At 36.4% G+C, this 20,961-nt stretch overlaps 2 protein-coding genes across 3 annotated transcripts; both read right to left on the bottom strand.

Moving 5' to 3' along the window:
- Positions 1-1,284: 1,284 nt before the first annotated feature.
- rnf10 (ring finger protein 10) lies at positions 1,285-15,577 on the bottom strand. 2 transcript variants are annotated; one of them, XM_051116797.1, is made up of 17 exons: positions 15,036-15,577; positions 12,727-12,917; positions 12,305-12,510; positions 12,115-12,205; positions 11,844-12,028; positions 10,182-10,318; positions 9,940-10,097; positions 9,137-9,271; positions 7,538-7,736; positions 6,435-6,568; positions 6,053-6,170; positions 5,282-5,383; positions 3,983-4,117; positions 3,819-3,910; positions 3,581-3,638; positions 3,309-3,476; positions 1,285-1,472 (listed from the first exon to the last, which is right to left on the bottom strand). In XM_051116797.1, exons 1-17 carry the CDS (start codon positions 15,178-15,180, stop codon positions 1,399-1,401), a joined length of 2,328 nt encoding a protein of 775 aa, XP_050972754.1. In that variant the 5' UTR covers positions 15,181-15,577; the 3' UTR covers positions 1,285-1,398. The 2 variants fall into 2 exon arrangements, with proteins under 2 accessions (XP_050972754.1, XP_050972755.1); XM_051116798.1 differs by having other exon boundaries at positions 3,309-3,473.
- A 961-nt stretch (positions 15,578-16,538) lies between these two features.
- On the bottom strand, positions 16,539-19,989 carry pop5 (POP5 homolog, ribonuclease P/MRP subunit). The gene is made up of 5 exons (XM_051116465.1): positions 19,913-19,989; positions 19,687-19,829; positions 19,362-19,511; positions 19,120-19,203; positions 16,539-17,197 (listed from the first exon to the last, which is right to left on the bottom strand). Exons 1-5 carry the CDS (start codon positions 19,930-19,932, stop codon positions 17,082-17,084), a joined length of 513 nt encoding a protein of 170 aa, XP_050972422.1. The 5' UTR covers positions 19,933-19,989; the 3' UTR covers positions 16,539-17,081.
- Between the last annotated feature and the right edge of the window lie 972 nt (positions 19,990-20,961).

Here is a 20,961-nt window from a genome sequence, read left to right as displayed (position 1 = left end):
AGCTCACTACAAATTTTCGGGTTGGAGTCATTCGTTCATCACGTGACAGCCCCATCAGCGCCACCAATATGGCCGACTGATGACGCGTTGTTAAAATTACTTATAAATTATGATGCATTTTGAAGTAAAAATCGTGGTAACATAAGTTGACCTCAGAGAACAGAACAAAATGGGAAAAAAAAAAAAAAAAAAAGTTTAACTTTATCATATACATGGCTTTGCAGTAAAAAGGCCAAAATGAAGATATTTCTATGTAAATGTCCACAAAAATGTGAATGGTCTTTTAAAAAGTGAAATGAAATCACTTATAAATAAGACAAACAGAAGAATGCCAGTGCATAAGAATCCTTTATTCATTCCAACTTAATCTATATGCAGGTTCTGTATCACAGGTTTCATCAGAGAAAAAAAAAAAAAGAAAGAAAAAAGAAAATAGAGAAAATTAAACCCTCTACAACATTTTATATAGCCTTTCTTTGTCTTTACATATTTTCTTCACTGAATACATAGCAAGCAGTGGAGTCGGCTGGTCTCTGATGCCTCTAACATCTGAACACTATTGAACATGAGCAGCTCTGAATCCTGGCTAATAACGTCAAGTGCTTTAAAAGACCCACTAAGTTCTCAGCAGAACAATGATTTCTTTTACGTATAATTAATGTGTCTGATTGTGAAAGGCAGTTCTCAGGCTGGACAGATGATACAAGCTGGTAAGAGTTGAATATAGACTCAAGTCCACAACTAGAGCTCAGAACTTAAGCAGAAAGAAAAAAAAGTGGGGTGGCATGTAAACGAACAAACAAGCAAGAACGTGTTACAATCAGCATAGTTTTGTGCGTATGTGCCTGACAGGAAGAACTCGAATGCATATAATCCTCAGGTTCCTGGTGCATTTTTTCCTGCTGTAAGCATTGCTAAATTTTATTCCCAGACTCAAAGCACCATGGTTGAAGTACAAAGGTATCACAGATATGATGGAGGGGAAAGGACATTTCTGCAGCTGGCTGACTGCTACCTCAGGACCCCTCATAACTGCAACCTATAACCAACAACCATATTTGTCTCCATCCACATTCTGGACATTAATGGAATATTGGCAACTAAACTCAAATGTGCCTGATCTAGAGCTCTTTAATTTCAGAATATGTCCCTTTTGCAAGAAACACTGAACAATTGTGGGACTGATCTGGAATACTGAGTCTATGGTGTGTACAATCGCTGCTGCTGTTGAACTTCCCGCAGGTCACTGAACGTCTAGAGAGGGTCTCATTCAACAGGGGCATGAAAAAAAAAAAAAAAAAAAAGAGGGAAACTGCGGTGAGGGACTTAATGAAACCTAAGCATATGGGAGGAATAAGGCAGAGGGTAGAAACAGGAGTGAAGGGTGGACTTCAGTGTTTACTTGGTGTGGACCATAGAGGTGCTGAAGAGAAGCTTCTGTTTTTTCTTCTTCTTCTTACCCCCTTTCTCATCTAGAAAGTTGAGAGATGAAAGGTCACATGAGAAAAATTGTCAATTTATTAACGCTCAAGTTTTTACAAGTTTTTCTGTATGTTTTTTTTTTTTTTACTGTTGTTCAAACAGCCGACGGACGCCATTGACCACAAGATGGCCAGAAAAGTACTATGGAAGTCAATGAAGAGCATTAAAAAGACAGTTCACACAAAAATGACAATTCTGTCATTAATTACTCACCGTCATATCGTTCCAAACCCGTAAGACCTTCATTCATCTTCAGAACACAAATTTAGTTTTTTTGATGAAATCAGAGCTTTCTGACCCTGCATAGACAGCAACACAACTACCATATTCAAGGCCCAGAAAATAAATAAAAATAGTCCATCAGTTGTTGAATGGTTATTTCTGTTTTCTTTTTTTACACAAAATGTATTTTCATAGCTTTAAAACATTACAGTTGAACCACTGATGTCACATGGACTATTTTAACAATGTTGTTACTACCTTTCTGGGCCTTGAAGAGAGCAGTGGCACCAGCACCACTAAATTCTACAGATGGTGGCGCCAGGAGCAGATTTGGTAGCACTGGTGTGTGGGACTATTAAAAATAGCATAAAATCCAATTTTGCATTAATAAGCACAGTTACTAACAATGTTCATTTGTTGTTTATTTCATGTTTATATACATTTGACAGTATAGCACTAAGCTTGAGTTGGGAAGCATATAAAACAGCAATGTGCAATATCTAATTTTTATATAGAAAATTTATATACTCTACGCTTATTAAATGTACCATTATTCTTCTATAGTATATCTAGTATTCTATTATATGGACCTGACCAACAACTTAAGTGATTATGTGTGATTTAGTCACAAACTGAAGAGAAGTTTGTGTTTTTCAAGGCACTTTGAGACGTTTCTTATCTCATACACAAACTCTGATTTCTTTATTATTTATTTCATTACAGCGATTTTATCGTACAATATAAAGCAAAAAGTAGAAGTGAATGACTAATAAGCCAAAAAGTGCTCCTCTGCTGCCATCTACTGGTTATAATAGTGATTTGATGTATTTTTCCAATTTTACACAAATGTTTGTTTACCCAAAGTACATTTTGGATCATTTGGATTATTTTAAAAGCTATAAAGTGCTGGAAATAGTTGTTTGAAATGCTTGAAAGTCATTGAAAAGTGCTAAAATGAACACTAAAATGAATGTATTAACATTCGACTGTTTCTGCCACAACACCATGGTTATAGTTAGCGTTACTACTTCTGCTTTTCTGACGTATGGCAACGCCGTTTATAACACAGAACTCTGGGCAGAATTTGAATGATTCTCACTTCTCAACCTTATTTATTCTGCAGTAAATGCAAACGTTTCTCACTGGATCTCGCAGCACCGTGTGCTATTGTTTCATTTGAGGTTTCTTATATGCAACAGAAACAGCTCTTATGAGTTGAACAGTGTGGTGGTGTGAACAGTACCAGTGGAAAACGGTTACAAAATGCAACCGTTTGGTTGCAGTCTGGAGCCCTGCAGTTGCACTGCTGTCTATGCAGGGTCAGAAAGGTCTCGGATTTCATCAAAAATATATATGTATCTGTATTCCGAAGATGAACAAAGGTCCTACGGGTTTGGAATGACATGAGGGTGAGTAATTAATGACAATTTTCATTTTTGGGTGAACTACCCCTTTAACCTTTTGGTTCTCTATATTCTTCAAGATATCTTTTGTATTACAAAGAAAGAAAGAAATTCATACAGGCTTGGAACAACTTGAGAGTAAGTAAAAGACAATTTTCATTTTTGGGTAAACTCTCACATTCATATGAATTTTTTTCTCACCAGGGATGGGTAAAGCCTGTGCTGGGGTTTGATTTCCATGGTCCAGCTTTGACAAAGCCTGTTCAAAGGCCTGACTGAAAGAGTTTTGGAAACTGGGTACTGGGACGCGATCAGAGCCGTCACTCTCTCCATCACTATCTGCCAAAGGAGGGGCCAGGAACATGTCTGCTGTGGAGGAAAACACTTGCATCACTACAAAACTATTTAGCGCAGTCACTGAGCCACCAAGAAACAAGCGTAACAGTCAAGTGAAGTGAAGACAGGACGCTCACCTTTTTTTGGGGTGGTTTTAGGCCCGGCATCCACACGGGCTTTTCCATCTTTCAGCATCTGCACACATAAATATGGTGCATTTAGACACTCACAACTCTCAAGATGTTCATATTACTCTATTCAAATTTAGTTTCGATTTTATTGTAGTGACGATTTTCACTCCACATTAAAGCTACAAACTTGACTTTTGTTGCTATAAACATGAAAGAAAGTGCTTGAGTGAGATGACAGGCAAACCTGAGCAAAGGACATGCAGGGAGTCTCTTCTTCAACACCGACTACACTCAGAGATGGACTGTGCTCACTCAGAGTAGGAAACATCACTCCATCTGAAATAAAAACAGGATGTAAGCACAAAAGACTAACCACTGAAGGGCTCTACAAAAGAGGGCGAGTGTTACCTGAAGGGCTGCTGCTCAGAGGAGACGGGGGTCCCAGCAGGAACTCTGGGAGTTGCATCTGTGAGCTGCTCTGAGGAGGAGATCCAAAAGCAGGAAAATGCTGGAGGTTCTCCAGCCCAATGTGCACCTCTGGATCTGAAGAACACAAAACAAAATCAATAATCAAACCAACTACAACAACCTCAGGCATGTGGAATCATGGGAGTTGCTGTCTTCATCCCTACAGCCGACGCAATTTGATGGGACTCAAGCAGAAATCATGTTTGTGGAGGAGCTAAAGTATTAAATATTTATTAACAATTGTAGTATGAAGCACGGTGGGACTAAAAGCCACGGAAAAGAAACGAGGCTGCTGGAGCGATTGCTAATGAGAGACAAGCGCGACATGGTTTGACAGCAGCAGAGCTTTTATTATGCCATAGTCAACTGCTTCGGCTCCTCTTTCCAGTCATTTGTATGTGGGGTAAAGCAGTGCTGTTTTATCATACTAGATAGGGCTGTCAACGATTAATCGCATACAAAATAAAAGTTTAAGTTTGCCTAATATATGTGTGCGTACTGTGTGCAATTATTATGTATATATAAATACACACAAATTAATGTGTATATATATATATGAGAAATATGTTATTAATATACAAAATGATTTTATTTATATATAATATAAATTATATAAAAATTATAATAAATACATATGATTGTAAATATTTCTTAAATATATACATGAATGTGTTAGTATTTATATATACACATAATAATTATACACAGTACACACATATATTAGGCAAACTCAAACTTTTATTTTGTATGCGATTAATCGCGATTAATCGTTGACAGCCCTAATACTAGATACATTTGAGTGTGTTAAAAGTACTGTTATAATGCGACTCTGTGTGTTCATCACCTGTCTAATCAAACGCATAACGCAATAAAGTGTCTTTGGTATATATATACGCGTGTGTGTGTGTGTGTACGTGTGTGTGTTTTGAAATTTAGGGTGTTTGACCTCACTGGCAGGCAACACAGTGACACAGTCCATTAAACTAGTTAAATTCTCATTTCTCTGGATTTAAACATTTGGGATAACGCAAGTACACAAGTCAACAAAAATATATAGTCCTGTTCTAGTTGTTTTTGGCTAGTTTAATTAAAAAAAAAAAAAAAAAAAAAAAAAAACAATCTGTACATATTGTGCCTTTGAATATTCTAGCTGAATGTTCTACAATCAGAAGCTTTGTCAATTTTGATAAAGATGTGTGCTCAGAAATATAATAAGTAAATGGGGAATTAATTTCTCACATTTCCCATGTTTCCTGTTTTCCTCGATTTCAATTCTCTTCTCCCTTCTCTTTTCATCCCTCGCTTTCTTCTGCCTCAGGCGCTTGCGTTTCTCCAAGTCATCTGCCAGAAAGAGGAACAAAATAAATAAAATTACGGGACTGAATTAATACAATCTGTACCAATCTGACTGAACCAACACATTTCCCTTATGTTTGGTCTCAAATTTCCAGCAGTCAATTAATAAGACTGTGACTACAATTTATCACACTTGTACACACTTCAGCAAGAATGCATTAAACTGATCAGAAGATACATCGTTATATACACACATATACATACACAGCTTTGAATATATGCCATTCTTTTGAACTTTCTATTTAATCAAAGAATCCTGTATCAGAGTTTCCATAAAAATATTAAGCAGCTTCATAGTTTACAACATTGATTAGAAATGTTGCTTGAGCAGCAAAATAGCATACTAGCATGATTTCTGAAGGATCATGTGACACTGAAGACTGTAAAATAGATGCTGATAATACACCCTTGCCACAGTAATAAACTAGAGTTTAAAACATATTAGAACAGTTACTTAACTGTAATAATATTTCACAATAATCACTATTTTACAGTATTTTTGATTAAAAAAAAAAAAAAAAAAAAAAAATCCAGCCTTTGAGTATAAGAGACTTCTTTCAAAAACACTGAAATCTTTCAGTGGTCAGCCTCTTCAACTACTGTCTATAGTTCATATATGAGGTTTTCATGATGGAGCTGAATCTGTTCATGTACCTGCGAAGCTGTCCAGGGTCTCTTTGGAGAGAACGGGTGGCTGAAGGTTGAGCTCACACAGGCTGAACTCACAGGTTAGGGGCAGGTGAGAGAGATAACGATGCCTACGGCGAATATCCTGCAAACGAAGTTTGTCGCAATTACTTTCATGGTAGACTTTACTGAACCAGTTAAAAACTTGGGAGCGTGATATAAATTTACTTTTAGCTGAGGTACATTTATATCTGTCATGCTTCAGACACTAGGCATGATAGCATCATACCACACTGATCTTTCACGCCAATATAAAGCATTCAGTAAACAGTAAACTAGTATTCCATTCTGACAACAGCTGCTGCTCTTCTGTGACATGAATGTGTGAGAATAAGAGATGTTTGTGTACCTCGGTGACAGTCTGTCCGTCAATCTCCACTACGGTAGCGGTGATGGACTGAGGGCTGTTCTCCAGGCTCCCGTACTCTCTCTGCAGACAGCGCACGTTCACTGGGTGCAGAAACATCTGCTGACCATCCTCAGCTACAGATTCAAAATAGAGAAATAACAGTCATAGTTAGGCTTTAATTCTACTGTTTACAGAGTTACTGCATACAAAAAAACTGAGAAATCAAAATGCGCTACATCTCGACATATAAGAGGTCATTGTGCTATAAAAACATCCTGTAAGTTCGAAAACCCAAAACTTTCTCGTTAGCTTAAATTTAAACCAGTCTCCCAAAATGACAGGTTGCGGAATGTGCCGCTTTATGACGTAACGATGTGGCTAAACACCGCCCCCGCAGAAGAACCGATTCATGCATGTAGTGTACCGAGAGGTAAACACAGGTCTATGCAGAAATCAAAAGATAAACATGACCTTGAATACAACAAGACACTGTGTAGTGCAAAGTTGTGGAAAAACACAGTCTTTGCATTGCCTTCCTTCTGATCCCAACATTAGGAAAGAGTAGATTAACTTTATTTTTAATAAAGTTCCAGACCGCATCAGTAAGAATTTTGGTCCTTTGTTCACTTAATTTCACTGTGGAACTTTCAGAATGATTAAAACTAAAAGACGATGCTGTGTTGACTATTTTGAATCCGACAGTAGTGCTGTACCACACAAGTGTGAGTAACCCTTTTTATTACATGATTACTATTGCTTTGTCTGTTATTACAGATCATTTGTAGTATTTAAGTGTTTTTAACCTAAAATCACAACAGCATCTATCTGTGAAGGATGTAGGCTGTCAAATATAGACAACTGTTAGCCGATCATAGCAATGGGCGTTTACTTCTGAGTTTTCAATCTGCCATGCCTATTCAAACAGAGTTCTGATAAGGGTGGGGGGGATGGGGGGACAGAAAATAACCCATTACTTCTAAAACAGGATGTTTTTTGATGTCAAATTTTGACAACATTATAAGCGGACCTCAGAGAACAGCACAAAAATCCCAAAAGCAGTTCATGACCCCTTTAAGCATCATTACAAATATACCAACACACACCTTGATAGAAGTAATAATACGGGCCATGATGAGCGCCCTGACTGTTTTGAGGGGTCTCTTCTACAGGTTTCTCCTCCACAGCTCCTTCAGCCATCTCTTCAGCCACCTCAGGAACACTCCAAGCAACCATCTCTTCCACCGGCTCCTCGTGACCCTCCTGAAGCTCGTCGTCAAACGCTGAGGCATACTGCAGGATGGGCTGTGGTGAAACACAGGATAAATCATGCAATGGGACCAGAGCTTGTGCTACCAGACATTTTCAGGGATTTATTGAATTTTAAATACATTTACAGAAAAATGTAAATGCTTTTATTCATTCTGAGAGATAAAAGAGGTTCACGACTAGGGATGCGCAGTATACCAGTACTGGAAAAATACCGGTATATATTTTATTACAAACGGTTTGATACCATAATTTTGATCAGTTCAGTGTTTTATATGCTGCTGTCGAAACTAGTAAATAAAGATAACTGTATACATCACAACTAAAATCGTGACTTACTTTGACTGTTAGAATAACACTTGACAGTAAAGCAACCTTTGTCAAAATTCATTAGGTAAGTGGACCTAACAGTATTACAGCACTCTAGGTCAATAAGCAGTTGTAAATGATAAATTAACTAATACATGGTTAGTATGTTAACAATACTTACTAAACTGTTTTCAATTAATTTATCTTTTGAGGCTGTATATTTGTTACCTATGGTATCGATTTAGTATCAAACCCAAGGTATCACATTATGGTTTTGTACCGAAGCCAAAATTATGGTATCGAGCCATCCCTATTCATGACAATTCTATACTTTAAAATCATGTCTGCAATACAAGGACAATAAGCATTAGAAGTGAAGAAAAGAGAAGCTTTAAAGTATCCTAGGTCTAAAAACAGTGATTAAAGAGGTCATCGGATGCCCATTTTCCACAAGTTGATGAGATTCTTTGGGGTCTTAATTTAAAGTCTCTAATATACTTTGATTAAAAATTCTTACTGGTTTTGTAAAACAACACCCTTGTTACCTTGTCAAAATGAGCTCTGCAAAAATCATCTCATTCTAAGGGTTGTTCCTTTAAATGCAGAGAGCCTCTGTGGAATGACGAGCCTGTTTACTTCAGCCGCTAAACTTCCTAACTATCACGTTATAAGGAAAGGCGATCGCAAAGATTCATAAAAAAACTTTTCAGTGGCTCAGATGTTGGGAGTAAATGACGACCACTATGTTTATTATTACATCCAGCAACACAACACCTCAATCACTCAATCTAACTTACATCCCTGCTCCGGCATCGAAACAAGGAAGGTTACTGGACTGTGACAGCTGGTCTGAGGTAAGACACTCATGTCAATCAACCATCGTGGGAGCGGCATCTGTCGGTGTGATGCCACACTCTTTGAAAAAGGGGATATTATTTTTACAGATCAATTAAAAACCACTGCATGAATTTTTAAATCATTATAGGGTAGATTTGTACATACACTGCCAACACACATTAATGTTCAAACAACATGAAAAAGTGAACTCTGCATCCGATGACCCCTTTAACAAAATTTACAAATGCAGCATCAGATGACTAAAAGGAAAGGGCACAGTCTCTACTGACCTTTGGGTTTGTGAGGCTCTTGACCACAGTCACCTCTGGAGAGGAGTGATCAGACAGAGACAATTTCCTCATGTCCACCCCATCAACAGAACCACCATCTTTACAGCCTCCCTTCAAAAGACGCTCCTCACGCTCCTGTTTATTCAGAGATATAATGTGAGGGTTATGTGTTTGGGTGCAGTGTTTGGGAGTAAAAAAAAAAAAAGCTAAATGCTTTTTCCATGTCATACAGATGTTTTTTTTTTTTTAAATGTCACATATATTTTCAGTTGTATAAAATGGATTATGAAGCTGAAAATGCTTATAAAACATTAGATTCTCATCATTTGTATGAATTAAATTCTACAATAAAGTTACATTAACTTGAGTTACAAAATTCAAAAGGTATCAACATTGTAACTAATAGCAACTACTTTTTTTATTTATATTTGTGCACTTGGCATATTTTCCAGTTATTTTTTCTGCCATTTCTAAATGTCAATCATTATATGTTTTTAGTTTAATAAAAAACAAAACAGAAGATCATTGCATGTAAATGAAGTTCGGTAGTCAACTCAAATTCTCACTGTTTTTCTGTAATAAACTATACAATAAGTTACATAAAATGAGTTACACAATTCAGTGAAAAGTTTTTGCATTCTTATCAACATCAACCATTTAAATCAATCTATACAAACTACTTCTTCAAAAACAGAAGCCTGACTTGTTTAGCTAGTTTTTGGTTTGAGTGAACTGTAACCTGGAAAAGATTCAAAGGAGCTTGTCCAACCCAACCTTAAATGCCAATTTGAAGGCATGTGTACCTGCAGCAGCAGTAAGGCGCTCTGTATGAAACAGGCCTGTGGATCATCTTTCTCTTGGCTGAGCTGGGTTTGGAGAGCTGCCCTCTCCTCAGCCAGCAAACCCAAAACCTGCTCCTGAGACGCCAGCAGCAGCTTAGAGTATGCACGCAGATGCACATCTGAGGCAAAAAGGAGAAAGCATCAAATAATACATACTCAACTGAACAACACAAAAGTCTCAGGCAAACAGCAGAATGTCTTGCCTCCAAATTGAATGGGCTCTTCCACCTTCACCCACTGACAGCTGGGAAGAGCCACCAGCGATCCTTTCTCTCTCCGCATCAGACGCATAGTGATGACGTTACCGGACACATACTGACGTGTCTCCATTGCAACCACACTAAAATTTGACAAGACAGGCTTCAGTGACATCAGTGAATAAACTGCAATGCCTTGACTAAATTACAACACTTCTATATGGGCCATTTAACAGAATTGGTGCAAACTGTTGTCGCACAACCAAAACATTTATAAAGCATTTAAGTATTCAAACTTTAGATGTTCACTAAGCTCATTCTATTATCTATTGAAACCCACAATAATTTTTTAAAAATGAGTAAGCTTAATATATATAAATTCATCATTTATTGGGTACTTTCAATTAGGAGGTGGCTGTCCTGAACCCTAACCCCTAAATTTCTACTTATGAAAATATTGAAATCATTTTTGTATTTTTTTTCCATTGTTGTCTTTAAAAATATATTTATAATTCCTTGTGAAATAAGTGAATTTAAAAAAAAAAAATATATATATATATATATTTTTTTTTTTCTCTGTAAATTAGGAAACTTTATGTAAAAAAAAAAAAAAAAAAAAGGGGGTCCTGCATTTTGTGTGTCACTACCGAAACAGTGTAGGTTTTACTCCATTGGCTGAGACTGATTTTAACTACACCCCTACATTTATGGAAATATTCCTGTGTCCCTCTCTCTCATAGCTACTAACTGTGAGCAAATAGATCTCATCATTTTGAGGTAAATGTGTTCAAAAGTCTGAAAAAAATCTGTATGTAACTTTAAGGAACGTCACTACCGAACACCTTTTTTTTCTGCAATTAAGCACACTTTTTTGGGAGTTATTCCATAACATGTAGTTTTTATTCGTGTACAACTGTTCAGAACTGTGCTAGCTCACCATGTGCTGATTAACACCATTGAACTAGCTTCAAAAGTATCTAAAATTGTCACTACTGAAACATTTAGTGGAGTTTTGATGGAGTTATTCCATACATTTGTCACTATCAAATCACGACCAAAATATGTAGACATTTTTTTCCCCCAAGACGTTTCTAACTCTGACATTGGACTAATTCTGTAGATACACAGATAACATAACAAGGGTTGATTTAAATAAAATAACAGACTTTACATCATGAAGTTGGCATTAAAGGGATAGTTCACTCAAAAATGAAAATTCTGTTATTAATTACTCACCCTCATGTCATTCCAAACCCCTAAGACACTTTGTTCATCTTCAGAACACAAATTAAGGCATTTTTGAATGAAATCTAAGAGCTTTCTGACCCTGCATAGACAGCAACTCTCATGAATAAAGTCATTATTTTGTTTTCTTTGTGCACAAAAAGTTCTCATAGCTTTATAAAATTAAAGGTTGAACCACTGATGTCACATGGACTATTTTAACGACGTCTTTTTTACCTGTTAAGGCTTTGAATGTGTCAGTTGTGCTGTTGTCTATGTAGGGTCATCAAAAATATCTTAATTTGTCTTCCGAAGATGAACGAAGGTCTTACAGGTTCGAAACAACATGAGGGTGAGTAATGACAGAATTTTCATTCCTGGGTAAACTATGCCTTACATTTTAAAACCAAACAAGTATTATAAACTGGTGTTTTATGTACAAACCTCTTGAGATCAGCGCTGTGCACGGCCTCATAGCAAATGGGGCACTTGGACCAACTCTTCTCGCTCAGAGAGAGGTAGTGCAGCATGCATGGCCAACAGTAGATGTGGCCGCAGCGCGTGATGTGGGCCGCCACAGGGGGATACAGGCAGATCGGACAAGACGGCACCTCATGACTGTAGATGCGCTGTGTAGAACAAGAAAAAAAAAAATGCCATGAGGAACATGCTAAGATTGATGGGATATACAGGAAAGAGTGAAGTCTGAACTGACCACTTGCTGCACACAGTCCCAGTCCACCAAAGTGTCCGGATCAGTAAAGTGGGCTTGATAGTCCTGATCATCAATTACCACAAACTGGCAACTGGTGAGCAAAAGAAAGAAACACTCATCAGCTAAGCATTATTCTCATTTTATCAGCTTGAATGTGATTTAATATCAATTCAGTTTCTGCTATACTCACTTAGCCTGCAGAAAAAGCTCCTTGTTGAAGGGCTTGTGTTTGTGACCCCACTTGTTGCGGCGACCCCAGCAGGAGTGGCCATCACCTCCGGAGCCAAAATGGCCTCCTCGTGGCTCAAACGTAAAGTTGAGCAGGTGGTTCAGACTTATCTTTTTGGGTCCAGCAAATTGAGCCGGGCTAAACTCTGCCCGGCGGTTCTCTGCTACCTAATGACAGAATCCAACAGTTAATCCTGCTTAAACCAAGCAAGTACAGGTCTGTTTGTTTACTTTGCATGACAGGCTATTTGCTAGTAGTTAATTAACCAACATGTTCACTGCAATCTTCACATGAACATGCAATAAGGAAGCATAAAAACAGCCCTTCATAAAAGTACAAATGAATCACAATCCAAATTTCAAAAATCCCTTATTTAAACCAACCTCTTCTCGTCTCCCACCACCAGCGAGTCCATACTGTCGGCCCCCTCCGCCACCTCTCTGAGGGGGTCTCTTGTCAAAATTCTTGCTTTTATGTGGCTGGGAGCGGCGTGGGCCCGGAAAGCTCTCAGCCTTGGCAAAAGTGGGCTCACGCTTGCGGCTATAGCGCTTTGAGCCCCCATTATTCTTACCATCTAAAAGAAAAGAAGGGAAAAAGGAGGAAAATGTCAAAACAGATCAATATATTACTCTATGAATAACATTTTATTTGACAAGAGGCTGTCAAATACAATTCAATTGCAATATTGACAACTTTGGGGGAATGAAATCCCTTTTTATTTTTCATTATTTATGACAACATGCACACAGCTAATCAATCCAGTCACACGCTGCACTTAAAGTGTTTCAGAGAGGACCGCATGATAAGAACAGAGGGGTGTGTAAACACAGCTTATCATCCGGCAGCAGAGACGGTCGTCCCGTACGGTTCACAAGCCCACATCAAAACACAATCAAAACTAAAACATAGATGACACTGTTTTAGTTGTTATCTACAGTGATTTGATTCTGATATGCTGGAGGCTTTCTGGGGTCCTTCTACAAGCTAGAGGGCAATACAGCACCGAAGCTTTTCTTCTGGTCACATGGCAGGCTGCTGACAAGAATAGATCCTGACCATGATCCTCATGCATCTGATCTGCTACTAGGAGGAGGGGAAAATAAACCCAAATATAAGTTTCCCCTTGGGCAGATCAAGAAATTCAGGCAAACTTTGTTTTAGGTTAGTTTAGTGGAATTCAAGTTTTGATATTGGTTTGTGTGTATAAGTGAGTGACACACACCACCCATGTGTGCGTTATCAGAAAGAGAGGCGGACACACGCACCGTCACCAGAATAAGTTGCATAAACATATGGGCTGACGTCTGTAAACCCAGTCTGATCAAGTTGGAAACTGGGAACTGGTTTAATTAAAATTAAATTGTATGATGAGTATTTTTGAATGCTATTTAATAGAAGGAACACAAAATGTTCAAAAACCCATGAAAGGTTATAAGTTTAATGAATATATGTGACCCTGGACTACAAAACCAGTCTTAAGTCGCTGGGGTATATTTGTAGCAATGGCCAAAAATACATTGTATGGGTCAAAATTATAGATTTTTCTTTTATGCCAAAAATCATTAGGAAATTAAGTAAAGATCATGTTCCATTAAGATATTTTGTAAATTTCCACCTGTAAATATATCAAAACTTAATTTTTGATTAGTAATATACTTTGCAAAGAACTTAATTTGGAAAACTTTAAAGGCGATTTTCTCAATATTTTGATTTTTTTTTGCACCCTCAGATTCCATATACTGAAATATTTGTATCTCGGCCAAATATTGTTATATCCTAACAAACCATACATTGATGGAAAGCTTATTTATTCAGCTTTCAGATGATGTATAAAGCTCAATTTTGAAAAATTGACACTTATGACTGGTTTTGTGGTCCAGGGTCACATATATGTATCGTTTCCAAAAAAAATAAAAATAAATAAATATTGAAAACTGAAGCATTCGCTTTGCCTGCACATTTTAATGTTCAGAAATATGCACATTTCATGTGATCCCAGCTCTTTTTGAATGTTATCCTGGTATTAAATTACATTTAATAATACTCATTACATGATTTAATGTCAGTGAAACCAGTTCCACCTTTTTCCAAGAATTTACAGCTTTCAGTTTGTGTATATTATTCTGGTGTTCACCTGTGTGCAAATATATCCACCTGATTTTATTGAATTTATTTTCTGATAACACAACTGGTGCGTGTCACTTTCTTGAATCCATACATATAACGTTACATATATACATATATATATAAAAATCAGATTAAAACTTTTACTAAAACAAACTGAAATGAATCTCCTGCATTTATATACATGTAATTTAATAAGTTCATTTATAATGAATATACTTATTTATATATTATTTTACAGGTCAATTAGTTATGGATGTGATTTATTTGTTTAGCCGATTAAAATTTAAACAACATATTATAAAAGCAAACACAATTTCAGAGAAAATATTGGCTCTTAGCAAAAGATCAGTTCTGACACGGTTTAATGTCAGTCTTTATTGATGTTATTTGAATTCCTCTATTGTTTATTCAGGAAACGGGCCAATCGCTGCATTTGCTGGCCGTGGCTACGTCATCTCGGTAGACACAAACAAAACCACGCCGTAAGCCTCAAACACATACACTTTTCTCTCAAAATTGACCATGACAAGCGTGTGTTTGTGTGTTTTAGACGCTGATTCTGTACCTGTTTTGGCTTTAGAGTCTGTAGGAGTCGGGCCTGTAGAGCTGGAACGGGGCGGGATCTTCGTGCTGCTGCTGTTGTTGGCGTTTGGGTTTTTCTCCATATTGAGGCCGAACTCCGGGGCGAGAGCCTCCGAGCTCTCTAGCATTAAACGGGGTAAACGGGGAGAACAACGGGTTGTTGCGAATGCAGGTCAGGCGACAAAGGCCCTTATTCATTTCTGTCAAACGCGGAGACCCCATTACGGCGACATCTTGACCACAAACAAACCGAGAGAAAAACAGAGAGACACAATCCAAATGTCTCAGTAAAAAAAGCTGTGTGCTAACACAAAAAAACAAGTGCCCAAAAAGCGGGGCCTCGCCCCTTGAAAAGCGCCGATTTTCCTTGGCGTGGGAAGTGTTGCGCCCCACAAGGCGTTAGCCGCTCTCCAAAAGAGGAAAACGGATGAATAAATGGGTTTTAACCCAAATTTTGCTTCAGCTAAATAATGTCAGACATATGGCGACGGGTCGCCAATCGGGAACCGTAAACACCCGGATGAGGGTTATAAGCCTTGCTGGGTTTACGAAGTGCGCATGCGCGGTTTGAGCCATTCTGATTGGTGCATTTGACCGCAAAATGTGGTGTAATGCGTGTGTAATTTCGCACTCGCATACATTTTAATTGACGGATAGTCCTGTTTTTAGTATCAAAACATTATTATTGATATTAATATTAATATTTGGTTTATTTGGAACAGACGTTTACAGATATTTTATAACAAACAGAAGTAGATACACTACCTGTCAAAAGTTTTTGAACTTTAATGTTTTTTTAAAGAAGTGTCTCCTGCTCATCAAGCCTGCATTTGATACAGCAAAAACAGTAAAATGTCGAAATATTTTTACTATTTAAAGTAACTGTTTTCTATTTTAATATATTTTAAAATGTAATTTATTCCTGTGGTTTTACAGCTGAATTTTAGCATTATTACTCCAGTCACATGATCCTTCAGAAATTATTATTTATTCTTATTTTCTGCTCAAAAAAAAACATTTCTTATTACTATTATGTTTAAAGTAGCTGAGTAGATTTTTTTTTCAGGATTCTTTAATGAATAGAATGTTTAGAAGAAAAGCATTTATCTGAAATAGAAATCTTTTGTAACATTATAAATATTTTTATCTTTATCATCGACTTTTGATCCATTTAAAGCATCCTTGTTAAATAAAAGTATTAATTGTTCCCCAAAACAATAAATAAATAATACTGACTCCAATACTGACTGGTATAGTGTATAATGTTACAAAAGCTTTTTATTTCATATGAATGCTTATCTTTAGATATTTTTATTCATCAAGAAATCCTGAACAAATGTACTCAACTGTTTTAAATACCAATAATAATAATACTGATGGTGATAATAATAATAATAATAATAATAATAATAATAAATGTTTCTTGAACAGCAAATCAGCATATTAGAATGATTTCTGAAGGATCATGTGACACTGAAGACTTGAGTAATGATGCTGAAAATTTAGCTTTAATCATAGGAATAAACTACATTTAAAACATATTCAAATAGAAAGCAGTTTTAAATAGTAAAACAAAAACATTTCAATGTTAATGCTTTTGCTGTATTTTGGATCAAATAAATGCAGGCTTGGTGAGCAGAAGAGAGGACCTTAAAAAAACAACACCAAAAAAATCTTACTGTTCAAAAACTTTTGACTGGTAGTGTATTTTAATCAATACAGAAAAAATATATACACGGCACATGGCCAGAGTTCATAATAGCAGTAATACCAGTAATGTGAATGATATACTCCATTTACAAATTACAAAATTCTCCAGAAAACAAAAACATAAATGTTTCTTGTGTTATCAAAAAAAAAATAAACAAAAAAAAAAACATAATAATAATAATAATAATAGTTAGGGCTCCACATTAACCCTTTACTATCAGTTTTATAAAGGACATAAAATATCTTCCTGATCACTGCATGGATACATGATGCCTTTGAGAACTACACATCTAACATCTATGTTTTTTTAGAAGGAGTTTTAGGTCTCTTCTTCTCCATCATCATCATCATCACTTCCATCTTCATCAGCTTCCTCCCCTCTGACTGTACCTAGGGAACAGCTCAGGATCGATCTCCTAATCTCTTGTTTCTCAGCTGTTTTGTGGATGGGAAGAGAAAGAGAGATTGTGTATACAGTATGTGAATCTTCTGCATCAGTGGTTCTCAAACTTGACAGATTAAAAGAATAGTTCACCCCAAAAAACATTCTGTCATTATTTACTCACTCTCAAATTATTCCAAACCTGTATGAATTTCATTCTTCTGCTGAACACAACAGAAGATTCAGCAGAAGAAAGACTCATATTTCCAGATATGCATGGTTTGCCACCTTGGGACGCTCTATTTCCAAAATAAATAAATATACCGGTCTTGTGATTAAAATTATGGAAGCCCTTAAAGGCCATGCATTATTCTTTGCGATCTCAACACAACAAAGCTGTCTTGTGAACTAGACATAACAAAATAGTTTTTCTTCTGATCTCAAAGTTTGTTGTTATCTTGACTTAAAATAATGGTTTGCATGACCTCGAGATCTGTGATCTTTCTTGTCCTTAATTTTCTTGCATTCTTGACATAAGTTGTTATTTTGTGATCACAACTTAATTTTCTCATATTAAGTTTCTTTTCTTGTGATGTCAACAAAAAATAATTGTTTTCATCAATTAAGTAAAATTAAAATAATTTGACAAATACATAAATAAACAAATAAAATGATAATTTGAATATATATATTTGAATTATTTGATCTGAGCAAAAACAGTAATTTTTCATTTTTTCATTTTTCATTGTTCTGAATCTTAGTTGATACAGCTTATTCATAGTGGCATGTTTGTGATTTTTATTTGTCATGTCAGATAACTGCTGCCAATTACATACTGCATGTCAGTTACTGCTTTATTTTTTCCAAAACAGTGACTTAATAATATTTCTGTATTTTATTTTGTCTCCTAACAGGCAGAGTGAAAAACAGTGAAAACATTTTTTTTGTTGTTGAGAACACAAAAAAGTCATCATCATGACTTTAAGAAAAAAAAAAAAAAAGAAGAAAGTCCACTTCCAAAACAAAGATTCACATATAATTTACTCACCCCCTTGTCATCCAAGATGTTCATGTCTTTCTTTCTTCAGTCGTTAAGAAATTATGTTTTTTGAGGAAAACATTTCTGCATTTTTCTCCATTCAGTGGACTGATATGGTGCCCCGATTTTGAACTTCCAAAAAGCAGTTTAAATGTGGCTTCAAACAATCCCAGCTGAGGAAGAAGGGTCTTATCTAGCAAAACAATCGGTTATTTTCATTTTAAAAATACAAATTAAATTCATTTTTTAATCTCAAACGCTCATCTCGCCTTTCTCTCCATGAACTCCATGAACATGAACTGTCTATTCTGGCTCAAGACTGTTAGGGTATGTCGAAAAACTCCCAATTTTATTTTCTTCTTCAACTTCAAAAATCATTTAAAAATCATCCTACATCACTGCAGAAGTTCCGACTCAGTCTTTGCAACGTGAACATGCAAAGAAGATCAAACACCCTTAACAAAAAAGATAAAACAGTGATATAGGATGATTTTGAAGTTGAGGGAGAACATGAGATAGGACTTTTTTGACATACCCTAACCGTCATGAACCGGAACAGAAACAGTCCAAGCAGAGTAAGACAGAGCGTTTGCATTAAAAAGTATACAAATTGTATTTTTTAAAATGAAAATAACTGATCGCTAGATAAGTCCCTTCTTCCTTGGCTGGGATCGTTTACAACTGCATTTGGGATCATTTGAAGCCGCATTTAAACTGCATTTTGGAAGTTCAAAATCAGGACACCATATCAGTCCATTATATGGAGAAAAATCCTGAAATGTTTTCCTCAAAAAACACTTTTTTTACGACTGAAGAAAGAAAGACATGAACATTGTGAATGACAAGGGGGTGAGTAAATTATTTGTAAATTGTTGTTCTGGAAGTGGCTTCCTCCTCATATAATTAAGGATAGACTGTAATGTAACAGAAACTTACCATCTGTCTTGCAGTCTAGCAGCAATCTATGGAGCTGTTTTTTGTTATATTTAACAAGAAACTTCTGACATGATCTAATCGTTCCTGTGGAAGAGATCAGGGTAAAACATAGATGGCTGTGGGAGCACATGTAAAAAAAAAAATATATATAAATATATATATATATATATATATATATATATATATATTTAAAAAAAAAATTTGGTGTCAGATGGGTCTAAACTTGAAAGAACCTCTCTTACCTCCAACATGTAAGCAGCTGAGGAAGCACTGCACCCTCTGGCCTCTATTCTCGAAGGCGGTAATGAAAGGAAGGGCAGACCAGATGAGTCGATAGTAGTTTTTCTTGCAGCGTATCAGGACCACTCCAGTGTGGGCGTTCATGTATTTCACTACAGGAGAGTTGACAAGATTTTACCTTTCTATAATGAGACATTAAACTGAGCTAAACAAACGTGATCTTACTCTTCGTAGTTAACTGCGCATCAAAATAACCTGTCTTACCTCATATTTCTTACCTCGTTGAGATCTAAATGAGCACAACATAATAACAAGCCTAGGATTTACCTGACAACCCTATGTTACAGATCGCTGCTCCGTAGTCGCCGTGGACTTGGTTCACGGCTTTTCTGAGTGTGTGGTAGACAGTTCTTTCCTCCAGCAGCTGGAGTCTGCTCCGCTCAGGGAGGCAAAACTCGCAAAGCAAATACCTTACAAATCACAGAATAACGAAAGAACGTCAGTACAGTTCAGAAGTTAAAGAAAAAGTGCAAAGTAACTTTTCCATCATTACCTCGACTTGAATCGGACCATATTTCCAACACGTGCATAACTGGCTTTGAAAACACGGCGCTTTACTTCCGGGTTTCTTTTGGCCAATAGTATTCCTCATGACCAAAGGGGGCGGGGTGACGGCTTAACAAAAATCACTAATGTATTTTTCAATAAGCCATTTTTTTATCAGTGTAGTAATATTCAAAGTGGCAAAATCGTACTTCTTAACCCCACTACAAAAAAAAAAAAAAAAAAATCAGCGTGTTATTTACAGCACTAATAACTGTCATCAGATTTTCTCGTCGTGTTATTTTAAATACAATTTTAAAAGAGAAGGTTAATACAAAAAACAGACATTTCTTAATAGTATTTCTTACAGTTTTTCTCAGTCGCTTTGGTGCATTTCTCAAATCATCCTTAACATTTGCAAAGAAGTATGTGCATTTCTCAAAACAATTCGTACAAACAGCACAACACAATGGATTACCTGCAAAAGCCTGTAACTTAGTCAAAATCTTTAGTTCATCTATCAAAAGTAAGTATGCATGTCAATGAACGTATCACTGCCGTCAGAATGAAAAGTCCTTGTGTCATTGTTCACAAACAAGATGCTCAAAATGCTTAGTCATGTTGTCAATCAAACAGTGTACTCTATTAGCATTACCTGATGTAAACTATAGCAATAGTTTGCATGACAGTTACTGTACTGAAATGCAGAAGGCTGCAATTCTTATGTGTGCCATATATCCTATCAAAAGTACAAATGCTGTATGTGATAATACACATTACGGTATGTGAGATATTGATTGAAAGAGACTGGACAGGACAAAAAAAAAAGAAAACAGAAAAGAAAAAAAACACATTACAGAGTCATTGTGATAGACAAGAAAAATACATATCCCTGATAGTACACGTACATCACTAAGACGTCTATTTCACGTCTACATTTACATCTGCAAGATTTATTTTTTAGAGTGTTTGCTCATCTGCACGTTTCCTACCAGGTGTCAAATAGACTTTTATTAGATGTCTTTACTGTGAGATGTTTATGATTCAGAGTGTTTGTAA

This window comes from Labeo rohita, chromosome 8, assembly GCF_022985175.1.
Source record: "Labeo rohita strain BAU-BD-2019 chromosome 8, IGBB_LRoh.1.0, whole genome shotgun sequence".
In the NCBI taxonomy this organism is placed as follows: Eukaryota; Metazoa; Chordata; class Actinopteri; order Cypriniformes; family Cyprinidae; genus Labeo; species Labeo rohita.
Note: the sequence above shows the minus strand (reverse complement) of the source record. Positions and strands in the feature narration are given on the sequence as shown.

What these genes read in the sequence shown, in the direction of transcription:
- pop5 (XM_051116465.1), bottom strand. Translation starts at nt 19,932, where the DNA reads ATGGTCCGATTCAAGTCGAG. An exon ending in ATGGTCCGATTCAAGTCGAG is followed by an intron (nt 19,830 to 19,912) that starts GTAATGATGGAA and finishes GTGATTTGTAAG; the next exon opens with GTATTTGCTTTGCGAGTTTT. An exon ending in GCTAGACTGCAAGACAGATG is followed by an intron (nt 17,198 to 19,119) that starts GTAAGTTTCTGT and finishes TCCACAAAACAG; the next exon opens with CTGAGAAACAAGAGATTAGG.
- rnf10 (XM_051116797.1), bottom strand. Translation starts at nt 15,180, where the DNA reads ATGCTAGAGAGCTCGGAGGCTCTCGCCCCGGAGTTCGGCCTCAATATG. An exon ending in GAGCTTTTTCTGCAGGCTAA is followed by an intron (nt 12,206 to 12,304) that starts GTGAGTATAGCA and finishes TTTGCTCACCAG; the next exon opens with TTGCCAGTTTGTGGTAATTG. An exon ending in GTATTATTACTTCTATCAAG is followed by an intron (nt 6,569 to 7,537) that starts GTGTGTGTTGGT and finishes TTGAATCTGTAG; the next exon opens with CTGAGGATGGTCAGCAGATG.